Source organism: Podarcis bocagei, assembly GCF_964188305.1.
Source record: "Podarcis bocagei genome assembly, chromosome: 12".
Taxonomy (NCBI): Eukaryota; Metazoa; Chordata; class Lepidosauria; order Squamata; family Lacertidae; genus Podarcis; species Podarcis bocagei.
Window position 1 is genome coordinate 38,753,788 of NC_138137.1, and position 16,558 is coordinate 38,770,345.

Genomic DNA, 16,558 nt, shown 5'->3' on the forward strand with positions numbered 1-16,558 from the left:
ATCTTACACATTTCCGTACTATGAGCTCTGAATTTTCCTTCAAATAGTGTAATTCTTGATTGGATTTAATCTTGTATGGAAGATGTTCTGTATTCCAGTAGTGCTATTAAGCATTCTATAGATATAATTTCTTATTAGAAAAAAATCATATTTGGTATAATATGCGTACTTTCATAATGTGGATTTATACAGAGTTACATAATTCTTTGTGTCTTTTCTTGTCCTTAATGCTTTCTAGCATCTCATTTCACTTGACTCCAGCTCTATAGTTAGTTATCATCAAGATTTGCTTACTTAGAGGGGACCACTTACACAATTTTAGGCTATTTATTTTCTGGGTAGGATTTCCCCCAGCATGCTCACTTGCGAAAATGAGATTTCCGTCTGCTATTTTAACTTGTTTTGTTCTTTAAGAACAGCTTTTAACTGTTTTACACAAGGGTGTAAAAATGAAGTGGAATAAAAAAATATAAGATACTTTTAAATCTGATCTTTGTCACTTGCCACTTGCTTTTCTTATTGAGTAATTTCACTGATAGTATCCTGCAGAAGATCTAGAGTTCGACTGAATGTTAGCTGTTTATGAAATCATTCACACTTTGTGTTCATTTCCTTTTTGCCTGTTTCTTCTGATTACCAGCTTTGATTTTAAGCAAAATATTTCCCAATGCAGGATGTTGCTGGTGATCTTTTCAGTACAAAAACACTGTATATCCTATATACCAGGCCAGAAAACAAGACTTTTGTGGTCTTGCTTTCTGTTACTGTGTTAGTTCTCCTGCATGTTTCTCAGCAATTCTCTTAATTTCTATGTGCTTTAAACTAGATTAAGTAAATGTGAGATGAAACTATTTTTGTTACTTGGAAATAGGGGCATAGATTCATTAGTTACATGCAGTAATAGGCTGAATATTGAATTCCTGGTCAAACCAACAGAGATTATGCAATATGGCAATAGGAAGAGTTGGATCCAAAGCCCATCAAATTCAAAGCAGCCCTGATACTGATATAAATGGTGCCACATTAAGACAGAAGTTACATGTACCTATTTTAAATAGTAGGTAGCTTTTTACGTGCCCTCTACTCCAGCTAAGGCAGAGTGCTGGGGGAAATGCTTTGTGCTGTCATGTTCAAGAATCTATACTTGAAAACTGTGAATGTCAGAAGGAAATTGCAATATTCTTGTAATTAAGTGGACAGGAAGTATTTGAATTCACCAGCATCTTGGGTCTATATACATTTTTAATTTTTAAGATGAATTTAAAAATGTCTGAAGTATAATTTTGATAGGAAGCTGCTGTAATGTTATCTCTCGACTCTGACACAGGAAATGCTTGGCACTCAAAAGACTCAAATGAGGTCACAGTCTTCAAAGAAATTGTAATGTGCTCTTGGTTTGTGTGTGTTAATTTATTTTTTTTAAGAAACAAAAGTTTCCAAATTGTAAAAGTGTCTGTCACATTACATGCTGATCAGGATTTCCTGTTGTGACCTAAATTAGCTATACTGTCTACATGTGCCTTTAATTTCTTGCATGTCATATTGACTGCTGTTATACTTAAGGTTTTTCTTTAGTATAGTGTCTTAATCGCTTGGTTCAGTTATACAGAGATCCTATACTACATCATACAGAAGCCTTGCCTTTTAAATAGAGATTAATAGCATGGTACATTCCTCTTTTCTTTAGTTATTCATTGGGCTAGATTCCAAAGATATTTGATGATCAAAATATAAGCCATAAGTATTTGAATGGCATAGTCATTTTCTTCCTAAAATCTCATGCAAGCGTATTTGTGCAAAATTTAATAAACTATGGAGGACCTCGGGAATTTGACAAGTATGTTATTGACTGGCATTGTATAAAGGTGTTGCTTGTTTATCTACATATATATCTTCAGTAGAGCTCTTGTAGTTGATTATATCAGCAAAACATTCCATCAGCTGATGAAGTTTGCATTCATCTGGGCACTGTTAAATTAGATTATCCAAATAAGAGAAGCTTTGTATTTTGAACAGAAATTTTCTAAGAACTGTTGTCATGCTGGGATTTTATTTTAAACCATTGTTGATGGGAGCCAGTAAGGGATCTTAAGGAATGTTGATTTGCAAGGGGTTGAGGAGGATGGGATTTATGTGGGGTTCTCCTCCCTCCTCTTCCTTTTAAATATAATTTATAATCTTCCTACAGGTCGCCTGTAAGTAATTTACAGATTCGTTATGATCAGCCAGGGAATAGCAATGTGGAGCATTTGCCCCCGGTACCAGTTACTATAGAGCAACTTCTGGAGAGGCAATGGAGTGAAGGGCAACAGTTCTTGCTAGAACAGGGCACCCCTAGTGACAGTAAGTACTTCATACTGTCTTGCCTGTTTCAAATGCTGAACATTGTTAACCATGTATGGCCCCATTCATGTAATATCCAACAGAGAAATGTTTTCTGGTGAGTATGGGTTAAATGTGTTTAAACATGGTTCTGGCAGCTTCTCCCCATCTTGGAATGAAAAAATGCTTGCCTAAAATGTTGACCAATGACATTTTGCTCCAGAACCTTGACAACGGGGGAGATCTGGTTAGTGGGTTACAGCAGATGTGGGAACATTTTAATAATAATAAAAATTTATATATGTGGTCTAAATGATTGCCTGAGCCCCTTTCGAGAAGTGATTTTCTATTTGTAATCCAAGCATTTAAATATTTGAAATGGCAAAATTAATATTTTTAAACAATTAACAAAAAAACATTCAGCGTGCTTCCCTGGTTGTTGATAGTGAGAGAAGTGCCATCTAGTTGGTATTTTTTTTTTATGAATGGTACCCTGACAAAAATGCTAATTGTGAGGAAATTCATGCAGGGATAATCCTTTAAACATGATAGCTGGAGGACAGGTTTAGCTAAGTCTTATTGCATCTCATTTGGGCACACTGAGAGTTCCTTTGTATGTTCTTGAAGAGGAGGGATAAAAAAGCTAAATCCTTGGGAAATGACCAGATGTGCCTGTACCAGTAGACTGGCGTCTGTATTAGGCCCAGAGGTCACGTTGAACAAGTACAATTTACAATTTAAAAAGTAGCTTTTACTGTGTTTTAATCGCTAAACTATCTTGCATGCGGGCTGATGCGAAAGTCCCAAAATTCACCCCAAATCCAAATTTGAGAGTGAGAAGATGGTATTTGGCGGAGGATGTGCTTTATCTGCAGGGAGAGGGCAGAGACTGCAGGGTTCCTCCTGCTCCCTGCTGGGTGCTCTTTAGAGGGACATTGAAAGCAGCTGGAGTCTGTTGATTTAAAAGCAATAAAAACAGAGTAAAAGTTTTCATTGATTACATAAATTTGCAGGTTTTTTGGCCAATGAGTCAACAAATCAGCCCCCTCCCCCCCCCAAAAAAAAGAAAAAGGAAATTTTACAAAACTGTTCTGTGAGAGCATAATAGCATTTAAAACTTTTGTACAACCCAAACTGAGTATCTTTTTCTTGAACAATTACTTGGCAGTGGATGCTCCTGACGGAATCTTTCCTTTAGAAAAGTGATGGTTAACTGAAAGTGTGTGCACTGCCATTTGTTTATGGCCATTGGTAGGGACAAATGAGTGTGGGTTACAAAATTCTTTGTGCCTAAGCCGGGTACAGAAGTCAGACTTTGTCCTCTGAAATATGTGTGTCATATTAAGAAGCTTATGCACTTGGGACTTCCAGAATATGTGACTGCACAGGCATGCACTGGGTTACCTGGAGGATATACACAGCAGAGATGGGGATAAACAGATGTGTATGAATTGACCCCTGTAGTTCTCACCATGCCTATCCAAAGGGAATTTAGAGCATTTTTCACCGCTTTGCCTGATAAGGACATATTTTAAAAAGAAGTTACTAGAGAAGTAAAAAGATACTCTCTAGTAACTGATTTGCTAGTAGTGTCTAGTAACTGATTTGCTAGTAGAATATTTTAAAAAAAATATTCCAAGCCGGAACAATGTATGCAGTTATTATGTTAAGAAATAGCACCTTTCATTAGAATTTTTCAGGGACTTGGATTGATTGGTCATATTTTGTTCAGTTTTAGGTATGCTGAAGTCATTGCACCAGCTTCAAGTTGAGAACCGACGCTTAGAAGAACAGATTAAAAACCTGACTGCTAAAAAGGAACGCCTCCAGCTACTAAATGCCCAGCTTTCAGTTCCTTTCCCAACAATAACCTGCAATCCGAGTCCTTCACATCAAATACATGCATTTTCAGCTCAGGCTGGTAAGGCAACAGAAGTAGTTTTTGTTTTTAATGCAGAGCTCTGTCACAACTTCCAGAAAGCTTTTGGCCTCTTACCATTGCCTGTTATCTGTATGAGAAGGAAGCAAATTGGATGTTTCTACTGTTTTTATTCTATATTTTGACCTGTAAAATCAGTAATTTCTGAGAACACTTTTAAAGAGACTATATGTTGGCCAGGTGAAACTTAGAGATGAAATTAATTTAAGTACTTCTGCTGGCTGTGGATTCATATTGAACAGCAAAAAAGCAGAAGTAGATCACTGTTAGTCCATATATTTAATATAACATTAATTCACTTTTATTTAAGTGTTCCACGTTGAATTAGGTTTTATGCCTTTTGGGTGCAGAAACAGAGATTTTCTCACACTCGTTTGTTTGTTTTTAACTCCTGCTTTTAGCTGCTAGCACTGATTCTTTGAACAGCAGCAAGAGCCCTCATCTGGGAAGCACCTTTCTACCTGACAATTCCCTTCCCGTATTAAATCAGGTACTGTTTGTTTTCTTTTCCATGCATCCTAAGACTTCTGCTAGGTTAATAGTGCATCTCGATTATTTGCTTTTGTGTGAAGTTTGATGCAGCTGAGCCTTTGTGTTTTCACTAGGAGATCAACTCCAGTGGACAAAGCACCAGTAGCTCCTCTGCTCTTTCCACTCCCCCACCTGCTGGGCAAAGTCCAGCTCAGCAAGGCACCGGAGTCGCAGGAGTTCAACAGGTCAATGGCGTGACAGTGGGGGCACTTGCCGGCGGAATGCAAACTGTAACATCCACCATTCCTGCCGCCGTTGGTGGAATAATTGGAGCTCTGCCAGGTAACCAGCTGGCAATCAATGGAATTGTTGGGGCTTTAAATGGGGTAATTCAGACTCCTGCCACAATATCGCAGAACCCTTCTCCTCTCGCTCACGCAACTGTGCCACCAAACACAGCACATCCTCTGCCAACTACACTGAGTAGCAGGTAAGCCTTTGCTCGTTTGTCTTTTTGGCTCATATTTGCTATTCCTTTTTTAAGTCTGTCTAAAATAACTGCTTTTTACTGAGGGAAGAGCTTAAAAATAGTGAAATGCTTACTGTGTTCGAATTTCCTTTTGCATGTGAATAGGAAACTTAAGCAGTCATTCTCTCTTGCAGCAGCTGACTCCTAAAACAGGATTAATTTCTATGATTTTGTTTTGAGCATGGAGTGTGTGTTCATCTGTGCATGTTCTTGTTTATTTTGTTTATTGAACAGTCACTTCACAGTTTAGATGCTTTCTCCCAAGTTCTCCTCTTAATCACAATATGCTCCCTCCAGCTTAGCTTGGGAGCTTATACTGCATGAGTTGACTGGACAACGGGATATGTGATGTAGCTATTCTATTTCCATGACATGTTGCCATGTTCCTTAGTTAATCAGGCTGTTGAAATATCTAGCTGCAAGGGACACAATTCTGCTGATTGTGCTTCTGGTCGTCTGTTCAGTCACCTGGGTTTTACACCTGGACAGACTTAGTTTTGGAAAAATCTAGAACTAGGCTTGCATTTTGGCAGACTGCTTTCCCCTGCTGTCTGCACATGCTCTAAGTATATGTTCCCACTCAGTTCCTTTTTGACTGCTACAAGAGTAACACCATATGAAACACTCTTGTTTGGTTAGCATCTATCTCAGTGTATTGGATAACTTCATTTATCCTGTGTTTTGCATTGGCATATTTATTTTTCTTCACTGTACCTTTCTGTGCCCTTTCTGTCTTTTTCTTTAGCATATTGCTTTAAAGGCAGTCCCTTTCCATAAGTATCTGTCTTGCATTGGCGAGGGAAGGAACACTTTTGACTAAGCAGCCACTCTTTTGGCCTTCTCGGTCCCAGAAGGCCGTGTTGTTGAGACCTGGGAGCAGTGCTGGTTTCTTACTAGGTGATGCTGGAGAAATGGGTACATCCAGGTTTTGGGTTCTCCTTTCCAGAGCAAGCACTGCTGGCAGCCAGCATAAAGCTAGGGCCTCAGCCTTGTGCTCCGCCCTGGTTTCATCAGCTGCACTTCCCATAGCTGGCAGTCCTGCTATGTCTCTGCCTACTGGCAGCACCTTGATAGTGCAGTAGAGGCACCCTTGGCACAGAAACTCTCCATGTCTGCTTCAAGTTCATTGATGGACTGTGTTGCCCATTGTAAACAGCTTTCAGTGTGTTTTTTCTAGAAAGTGCAGGATGAGTGCGTGTACTTTTTCAAACTTGCAAGTAAGCACTAGGAAGTCATCCTTCTCTCCCACCGCTGGGTTTTTGTGCATGCAAAATGTGGGTGAGATTAAGTCCTGCATTTGGTTTTGCAAGTATGAAAAAAAAGGGGGGAAAGAACTACTGCTAATTTGTCTTCAGAATTCAGGGGGGATTAAGTACTTCCCTTGTTTGGCTGCATTTATACTTGGATCTTAAATGTAATCTGAAATGACAGGAACGCCAGTTTTGTTTTTCCTAAGTTAAGATACATCAAAGTTTTAAAATAATTTTAATAGGCTGTATAATCAAATGTATCTAGGCACATGCATGTTAATCTGCATATATTTAATGTTTTAGATAATTTTTTTTAACTTTTGCTGAAAGAGTGCCATAAAAATGATCAAGGAGCTAATTTACCAGATAAATGCATTTCCAGTTAAGAGTTTGTTTGTCATTTGCAGTGCTTCTGGACTTGGGTTTCTTCCGGAGCAACAGAGACAACTCCTGCTACATCAACAGCACCAGCAATTTCAGCAGTTACTGAATACTCAACAATTCACACCAGTGAGTCTTTTTTTATCGTCCCTTTTATTTCCAGAGTTCGGGGGCAAGTGTTGATGTTTATGTAGCTAGTTTGGGTCTTGTTCTAAATCTTGTCACAAGCTTCAAAAAGGTGCTCACAGAGAGGGACCCAGGAAAAATTATAGAACCGTTTTTACAGGTTTCTCTAAGAGAAGCACAAAAGGCTGCTTGAGCTTTAAGCAGTTCAGAATCTTGAATGAGAAGAAGTAGATGGCCAGATGCATTTTGGTGCCTGAGGTATCATCAAAAGGACTTCCGTAAAAAACAACACCGCCTAAATCGAAGCGAAGTCAAACTGCTGTGTTAGCAGCACTGAAGTGACCTCCCCCGGCTGCCGGCCTGGGCAGTGTGTGTGTGTGTTTGACTGGAGGTCCTCAGATGACCCCCTCAGCCCCTCTGATGCAGTCCAAAGGAAAGCAGAGCAATACATTTGGCACCAGCTTGGCTGCAGGACTTGCTGGAAGGAGGCATGCAAGGCACCATCCAGCCATATCACAAAATTGCCACCTCTTTGCCAAGGGCCAACCATACCTTCAATTGTACAGATGTGGATGTTGGAACAAATGTAATTCCAACAACTCACCACATAAGACATGCAAGCCTCCCATAACTAGAAGAGCAAAAACCATGGCTTTGCCTGTCCCATTCCTTCCAACCCGTCACTAACTATCTCCCATTTATTGGAGAACAGAGGGCTGGCTCACTTTGCTCCACAGGAAGTGGAGTGGGCGTCAGACTGGAAGAGGAGATGGTCTCCTCAACCTCTTTTGCTACTGTAGAACTGTTACAACATGCTTCAACCTGGAAGGATTTCTCTTCAGCTTGAAAGATGTTTATGGCATTGGTACAAAATAAGAGGCAAAGATATTCCTGAGAGATTTGTAGACATACAACTTGCAGGCACATAGTGTTCTCTTTCACATGCATACATTTTTGAATGGGGTACCATGATGTGGGGGTAGACTATAAGCACCCTGAAGCTAATCAGTCATTTACATTCACAATCCAGTATCAACTGAAGACATACACAAGAAATGTTTTATATCTTATAGCTCTTTAGAAAGGTGCTTTACTAGATCCTGCCACCTGTTAGTTCTCCAAAAGTTTTTTCATTTAGCTTCTGACACAAATGCTTTTGCTTTGTACATCCAAAGTCTACTCTGTTGAAAAGGAGAAAGAAAATGTATACTGGATTCTTAGATTGGCTTAGTCAGGAAGAAGACAGGGGCTTTCAGATATCTCTGTTGCACTACCCTTTAAAGTTTACTCTCCCCTAGATTTGTAGTCCACAGCATGACTTTCTGCTTTCCCTGGTTCATGTCTTTGTTTCTGCATCCCACTTGTCTACTCAAAGTTGTGTTTTGGTTCTTGCAATAATTATTCAATGCCTGCCAGTGTGCTTCATACTTAAGCAGGGATGTGAACTGGACTTCCCTGTATCAAAGCTCTGCTCTTAATTGTGGCAAAACATTAGTTCTGAGTAGGCAAGGGACCTCTCTACCAACAGCAGCTTTAAGAGGCTAGTTCTGGCTGCTCCTTCTGCCTTGAAGCTGTGGAAAGTCAACTACAGTAATTTTAAATCTAAACTACAGAAAAGTGTTTGTAAATCCTGGCTAAGGGAGGAGTTACTTCACTCACAAGTTTAGTTTTCACCAGTTTTGACTACTCGTTTTTCTGAATGCAAGAAGAAACGTGTTCATCCATAAAATGACTAAAACTTTCCTTCTCCGTTGTACTTGAGGAACAGCACCAGGCTCTTCTGTATCAACTAGTTCAGCAGCAACACCACCAGCCTGAAGTACAACAATTGCAGATTTCTGGAGCAACACAGATTCCCATCAATAACTTGCTGGCAGGCAATCAGGCATCCCCACTTCATACAGCTACGAGTAACCCATTCCTTACCATTCATGGGGATAACACAGCTCAAAAAGTAACTGTAAGTATACAGTATACGTGTACTGCTCATATAAGCAAATTCAAGTGCAGGAGAAGGTCTTAACTAGGTAAAGGTTAAAAATACCAACCCCAAGGGAAATGAGTGGCTTGAACTGTCACATCTACTTTGGCATCCAGTCCTTAGACTGAGAACCCCTCTGGTCCCTGCCTAGTAAAGCCTTCAAGCTCACCCCTCACTAGGATAATGTTGCAGCTCTTCTACTTTTCCAGGGGACAGCAAGGGCATTTGTTGCTACAGTTGCACTTGTGTGTGTGCGCGCCATTGCTGTGTTTCGACCACATGCTGCTAGTTGTTGCTTTGTACCAGCCGTGGGGGTATTTTTGCGCTTTTAGCACCATCTAGTTACAATACTTTTCAATAAACTACTGGAGGACCCACAGCATATTGAACTCTAGCACTGGAACATTAGCACAAGAGAGGAAATAACCATCTTTCTGCGTTGGCATTGCCCATTACTGTTGTCTAGCTTTCTAAATTTCACTGTTAAATTTATTTTTTCAGAAAAGCTGTGAAAGCTGTTCCTTTGATAGGACTTGGCTCAATAACATTACCTTCATGTCTTAGTAATTAACCACTGCTTTTGAATAGGGCTAGCCACCAATCTTAAAGAGTTAGTAACCAATCAGCAATTACCTGATCAATTAATCAGTATTGCAAATTATTTGCATATTTCCCAAAACTCATTGAATGTGATATTTAGTGACAGAAACAAATAGGAAATGCTGTTTTTAGTATCCCCCCCTATTTCCTCACATACCAAACCCAAACTATCTGTAAAGGTGCTGCTTCTCAGTTGGAACAGTAGAAGTAAACAAACAGTGAATACATCTGCATTCATTATTTCATAATGAAATGTGTGCTTTGTTTCCTAAAAATCCTGTAGATATTAATTCAGATTTTGTGTACTGTGGAGAAAACAAAAACTAGCTGAATCCAGAAGCAGCTTATGAGAGCTTTTAGGTGGTGGTTCGCTCCCCCCCCCCTTAGTGAGGGGAGTGCAGGCTAGAGACCAAATGTCATCCTTTTATGTCAAAAGTTTTCATTTTATGTTGCTTCTCAACCTTAGGAAGTTTTGCCATACATAAAAACAACAAAACATCTCTCTCTTTTGATGTATTACCATTTTGTTTTAGTTTTTTTTTAAAAAAACACCCTGATAATGTGACACAATTGTAAGCTGGCATGACATGTTGATTTCGTCTCCAGAGACTCAATGATAAAAGTGGACCAGTTGCACCGGAAAAGAATTGACATTTGGAGAAATAAAAACATGAGAATTATGTGTCCTGCTGTGAGAGCACTTCATCAGTTTGCAAGTTGCAGACTCTCTGCAGGTATGACTCAATGCAACAAGGAGCTAACTGCACACTGGAAAAGCAAATCTACCTGAAGACATTTATTGTAAGGCTTTGACCTTGTTGCTTTTTGTTGCACTGAACCTTAACTGTTTTCTTCCAATTTCATGGAACTTTTAAAGTATTTTTGCATATTAGAGTTGTCAGTTTGGGCCATTTGTTTGACTTCTGCTGCTGAACTAGTAGCCTTTTAACATACCAGGGTGCTAATGAACAGACTGTCTGTCCCTGCCTGTTCCAGATCCATTACTTGTTTGAAGAAAGCAAGCCAAATTGCAGTATCTGCCAATGGCAAGTTGTTACTGTTTAGCTAAACACCAGTGGGTTTTTTTTAAAGAGGTACCCGTCCCCCCCCCCAATAAAGGACCAGGTTTTAAACTTTTTACTCCCACCCCCAGTTAACTTTAATGGATGTTTTGCTAAAGCAAGAAGTCTCAAGTAATGACAAATGGTGGCTAATGCTCAATTGGATTTTTTTTTAAGGTTGCTGGAAAAAAACAGATCAGTTCAAAGATGATAAATCTTACCAGACGAGAGGGCAACTCATGTTCTGGTAATATTTGAATTAACCCAAGTGCCTGTTGCTTACCTCTATTGAGTTGGAATTGCTTTGTATAGCTGGGCATGCACTAAACAAGTCTTTGTGAAAGCCGTCAGTGTGCTCAACCTTGCACCAGCAGCCGTCCCCATCGATCTGCCTTTATGAGAAGTGTTTGTCACTGTAGATAGCTCAGGCAAATTGTTACCTGGGTTGCTTTCCACTAATAAATTACCAAAAAAAGAAAGGGGGGGGGAGGAATTTCACATTTCTGAGGAAATGGTGTAAACGGGTGGAATTTTTTTAAAAAAAATATTTTCACTTTGAATAGTTGATTTTCATGGTATGACTATGCAGTATAGCAGAACATAGATTGAGGTTGGGATTTAATGGCCACTAATCTGAATTTGTGTGAATTATTAGTGGAAAATACTCAAGTATACTTTAGACCTACACTGTGTACTTAATTGGATGAACCTATTGTTTCTGCAATATCGTTTGGTTAAACATTGCACAGTTCTTACCTCATTTCTGTAAATAAGGTTTTGTGACAGTTTTTTGTATTGTGGAAAATTCATAAGGTGGATATTTTGATTTGTAATATTTCTAATTGGTAGATTTAATTAAAAATGAAAGAATAATTTATTTTTATATGTTCATGGGAATTTTTTTAAAAAGTCACAAATCACTTTTGTAGATAATTTACTAAAGTAAATCAGTGTGGTTTAATTTGCTTAAATCACTCGTTAATATTCTGTAACAATTTGTACAAATTGTTGCTGTTTTGCTAGATGTAAAATTGCAAGTTTATATAAAGATATGTACAAAGCTTTGGTTAATAAATTTTAATATTGTTTATGGTTGTAAACATAACCCAACTTATTTCTTCCAACTGCAGTTTTGTTTTTTGATGATGTGCTTATCATTGGATTGTATTACACACATCGTTGTGTGTGTGAATGAGAAGTCATGTTTTAAAGTCGGCATCTGAAGTTCCAGCTTCGCCTGATTTGCTGTATCTGGTAGGACCCCATGCAGCACACTCTAAAAATAGCAATATTCACTAAATGTTCTATTAACCCCCCAACCTGGCACCCTCTAGATATTGCTGAACCACAGCTCTCGCCAAACTTGGCTATTGTGGCTTGAAGTCCCACAACAGTTTGAGGGCACCATGTTGATCATCCCTCCCTGTAGAGATTTTGGACTACAGATTTTATGGTGTTTTTAGGCCATGTTTTACTAATAGGTTTAAGTAATTGGTTCTTACATACTTTTCTTGGGGGGAAAATCCATTGATCTTATAAGCACAAGTTTTGAAGGAAGGCATAAAATGTATTGATTTATTTTTTACTAAGGCACATGACATACTGAAATACTGAGGTACAAAAATACAAGTTACTGCATATGTTGTTTAAAATATCTCCATTTTTGGTAAGCAAAGTTCTTGAGAATGTTCATTCAGCTCTTTGCCATTTTTTTCTTTTGTATGAGTTCAACCAGCAACTTGTATCGAGTCACACATTCTTCCTGCAGGTAGAGAAGCAGAATTGAGATTAAAGGATATTTCACTTTTGTTAAATGAAAACATATGCTAGCAATTTAAAGGGGCATTTTATGGAAAACTGTCAACGTGGAAAATATCCTAAATAGTTCATGTTATGGAATTTCTCAGTGTAAATGTGTCCATAGTGAGACAATTCCATGGGGAAAATGCGTGAACAAGTTGCCATACAGAATGATCCCAGGTCCTTGCAGAGATTTCAAGTCCACGTTTCACAGCTATCGACTCACTGCTTGTACCAACCAACACATTCACACCAATTGTTTTTGCTGCCTTTCTGTGGGCTGTCAAAGAAACTATGCAAAAAGTTCTATTTCTATCTAAAAGAAACAACCTTGCTCACATTCATTTCGCATAACCCTAATAAAGTAAAATTCACATTAGTGGATTTTGAAATGTTTCTAATGGACCAACAAGACTTCGTAAAAGCAAAATGCCAGAAACTAATATTGGGCCTCACTATGTTAACTTCAGGGATGTGGGTGGTGCTGTGGGTTAAACCACAGAGCTTAGGACTTGCCGATCAGAAGGTCGGCGGTTCGAATCCCCGCGACGGGGTGAGCTCCCGTTGCTCGGTCCCTGCTCCTGCCAACCTAGCAGTTCGAAAGCACATCAAAAGTGCAAGTAGATAAATAGGTATCGCTCCGGTGGGAAGGTAAACGGCATTTCCATGCGCTGCTCTGGTTCGCCAGAAGCAGCTTAGTCATGCTGCCACATGACCTGGAAGCTGTCTGCGGACAAACACTGGCTCCCTAGGCCGACAGCGAGATGAGCGCCACAACCCCAGAGTCGTCTGCGAATGGACCTAACTTCACTGTTTTACCAGTTTAGAAGCAATGCTATACAGAACCAGCCCAAACCTCCAAAAGCCCTGCCTTGAAAGAAGCTGCATGTTAGCAGCTACAGCATTTAGCCATATGCCACACCTCATTCTCAGCAACATTTGCTGAAAACTGAAGTGCATTCCCTCCCTCACGATGAACTTTTGGCAGAATCAAGGAGGCGGCTTCAGCTTTTAGCTAGTGTACCACACACCACACCCAATGGCAGAGTGCTTTAACCCTACACGAGAGCATGACCTCACCTTAGTTTTCCCTGGAACACATTTGGCAATCTTATCCCAGCGTTCTGCCGTTCCCTTTGGATACTGCTGTAAGGCCAGCTCCAAAAGCTTCTGTTGATTCTGAGTCCACAAGTCTTCAGAACTGCGGCATCTCTCTCTTTTTCTGGCCTCCTCATCGCTATATTCCTCTTGATCTGCAGTGTCAAAGTCCTTCTGGCGCTTCCCCCTACATTTGTCCTCTGCTGCCTCTTTCATCACTGGGAGTGTCACTTCAGGGCCCTTTGGTATTGTTTTCCTCCTGCGGTGTCTGGCTTCAGTCAACGCAGTCTCTTGTTGATCTGCTGTTGCCATATCTATTGGTTCTGGGTCACAACTGTACTTTGACACGTCCTCTTCCAGGTCTTCCTCATCTTTTTCCCGCTGAGTGATTATATGATCTGACAAGTTAACACTGGCCTTGTTGGATTTAGAGTTTTGGGCCAACATTTTCAGCTCTGACAGCCTAACGATACCTGTTGGAAACAGCATGATTTAAGCCAGGGAAGGGGAAACCGATCCTATAGTATTCTTATTCTGCAATTGTTACCCCCCAGTAAGTAATTGTTGAGTCAATCCTTGAAAAAAATCTGATACATCTACTCAAAAAATCAAGAGTTCATAAAAATAATGAATTTGGGCTTCTGTTTTTACTTCCTTCTTTGTTTCCATGGTAGGCACACCTGACTTAAGCAATCCAGAAATAGCATCAATTAGGTATGATGCTAAAACATCTGGCACTGTTTTCTGGTTCCTTTGTTAACATGCACCTGCTACTGCACAATTTCCACTGGTTTGAAATGAATGAACTGCATTGCCCCTACTGCTAACGGAACCCTTAGTTATTCTGTGTCCTTTGCACTGCTAACCACTGAAGGGTAGAGCCTCATATTATCCACTTAATAAGGGCATATACAAGTCCCTTTCTGCCTGGATCATTTTATAGAAGAGGCAAGTTTCTTGTGAGTTTCTCAAAGTTGTGGAGGAAGGATTGCGAGGTTTCATTCTGCAGATATATCACTCTAACATTATGGCTTGAGTTGAACACTCAACTCCCAGGTCATTGCAGGGATAAGGGATGGGAAGAGAATGCATTGCCATTTCCCAATACCATGAGTCTGGTGGGGCAAGCTGAGACCCTGCATGGCGGCAATGTTATAGCTGGAGCAGGAGTTCCTATTCTCTAAAAAAAGTTTGGCCGGGGAGATCTGACCCAGGAACTGGCCAAAATAGGGGTGGGCAGAATGTGGGCAGTGAGGAAAGGCGGATTTGTGGAGGTTCACCTAGTTGCTGCTGGTTGCTGGAAAGAATACTGAACTACTATCTGATTCAGCAAGGCACTAATGTTTTTAAGCTTGAATGTACTCCAGTCTCACTTAACACAGATTAATTATGATCCAAGCATCAAGAAACAAATAACAGAAGCACTAGAAACTTACCAGGAGCGCACGTAACTGAATCTTTAATCTGTTTGGTTTTCATGGTGACCTGTTTAGGAAGAAAGAGAAAGCATTTAATTTATAGATATGTTTTGTAAGATGGCTTAAAAGAAGACACCAAAGAAAACTGATCAAGACAAAGGGTCCAGTGAATACCAATAACCAGAACTATTGACGGAGACCAGCTGCACATTTCCATCCCTATTCAGCTATTCTAAAAGCCCAATGTACATGATATATAATTACAATAAATATTTTATTAAATAAACATGGACTCTGGTGTATGTCTTGCAAGCAAAACTGTGAACAATCCTCCCAGATGAGAAGCAGGGTGGGGCAGGATTGTGGACATTGCCCTGAGCTGCTTAAAAGGAAGGATGGGGTATAAGTGTAACAAGTCGGTCAACAAACAACCACAACACACTGGCTCTCTCTCTAGGCCAAAGGGCTCCAACTCCAATAAGAAAGGGAAAAGAGGAAGATTTCTTATTTCACCCAGATGACGCTCATAACCTTGCTCTTAAAAAGGGGGACAGCATCATGATTTGCATGAAATCGTATACGGTTTTTCAAAAATACAGGTTAATCAGTGTTCTTTAAGATAAACTCTTATTTAAATAGAAAACAATTAACAGAAAACCTAAGACCAGCAATCAGTTTCTCTTCATGGATCACTTCCCTAGACAATCTCTCCCTCAAATAATACTAATCTATGTTTAACGCAGATCTGGAGTCGTTTACACCTCATGGTAACAGAAGTTAAAAGGTAGTGTGTTTCTACTCATGAGCTCAAATTTAGACAGCCCAGTGGCAGTTAATCGTTTCCCTATATCTTCTCTTTGACATATGGGATGTTTTTATAACTGCTCTCCCTTTACCTCACACTGCCAAGCACCACACTAATTAGAAAAGTGTGCTCCTATCTACCCACCTGCCCATTGTTGTTTTGCTGCCTACCTGGGCCTTTTCCATGCAGGCAGCAAATCCCCCATCAATCTGCTATTGCAGCCTGAATATAAGAGATTAGTGACTGCAGAGGCAAAGCAGCATCAGTTTACATCCTCTCAGCCAAGCAAATGATATTATTTCATGTGAATGGAACCGGAGAGCTCTTTGCTGCCAGTTGAAAAACTTACAGTGAAATAACCACATGAAAATAAACAACTATGAGTCTGCTTTGCACACACACCAGATTGTTTTCACAATTTTTAGCGTCCTTTTAAAAACTTTAAAAAATAATGACCATGATCCCAAGGCACCTTTCACAAGTGCCTTAGAAGTTTTTGGTGGTAGCTGCTGCCTGTTATGACACCAGGAAAAGCTCCCTGAGAGACCCTGGTTCCATACAAATGCCAGGCGTTTTCTGCTCCTGTATTAGATTTGAGCACAATTTTCAGACTCTGGTAAGTCGCGTTGAGTGAGTTATCTCAGTGGGATAACAGTAGCCCAATAAATACATATTCACATGCATGTCTGTTACCATCCTATGCAGTTTCCAATTCAGGAGTGCTTATTTCTGACTGCATAGGTTCAACCTGTAACAATGCCTAAGCTTTAACAGAAG

At 39.8% G+C, this 16,558-nt stretch overlaps 2 protein-coding genes across 7 annotated transcripts in view; one reads left to right on the forward strand and one right to left on the reverse strand.

The window, feature by feature from the left end:
- Positions 1–10,709, forward strand: part of MLLT10 (MLLT10 histone lysine methyltransferase DOT1L cofactor) — a 101,479-nt gene extending 90,770 nt beyond the window's left edge. For 5 of the 6 annotated variants that reach the window (XM_081163151.1, XM_081163154.1, XM_081163153.1 and 2 more), the window contains 7 exons: positions 2,189–2,343; positions 4,055–4,243; positions 4,663–4,751; positions 4,867–5,222; positions 6,919–7,021; positions 8,781–8,978; positions 10,206–10,709. In XM_081163151.1, the coding sequence (XP_081019277.1) occupies positions 2,189–2,343; positions 4,055–4,243; positions 4,663–4,751; positions 4,867–5,222; positions 6,919–7,021; positions 8,781–8,978; positions 10,206–10,250 (1,135 nt within the window). In that variant the 3' untranslated portion in view covers positions 10,251–10,709. The remainder of the gene's footprint in view (positions 1–2,188; positions 2,344–4,054; positions 4,244–4,662; positions 4,752–4,866; positions 5,223–6,918; positions 7,022–8,780; positions 8,979–10,205) is intronic. The other variant, XM_081163152.1, reaches the window with a different exon arrangement.
- A 1,497-nt stretch (positions 10,710–12,206) lies between these two features.
- Positions 12,207–16,558, reverse strand: part of DNAJC1 (DnaJ heat shock protein family (Hsp40) member C1) — a 73,709-nt gene continuing 69,357 nt past the window's right edge. Inside the window, exons 10-12 of the mRNA XM_081163226.1 lie at positions 14,995–15,043; positions 13,541–14,031; positions 12,207–12,422 (exon numbers count right to left, since the gene is read on the reverse strand). Of these exons, the coding sequence (XP_081019352.1) occupies positions 12,354–12,422; positions 13,541–14,031; positions 14,995–15,043 (609 nt within the window). The 3' untranslated portion in view covers positions 12,207–12,353. The remainder of the gene's footprint in view (positions 12,423–13,540; positions 14,032–14,994; positions 15,044–16,558) is intronic.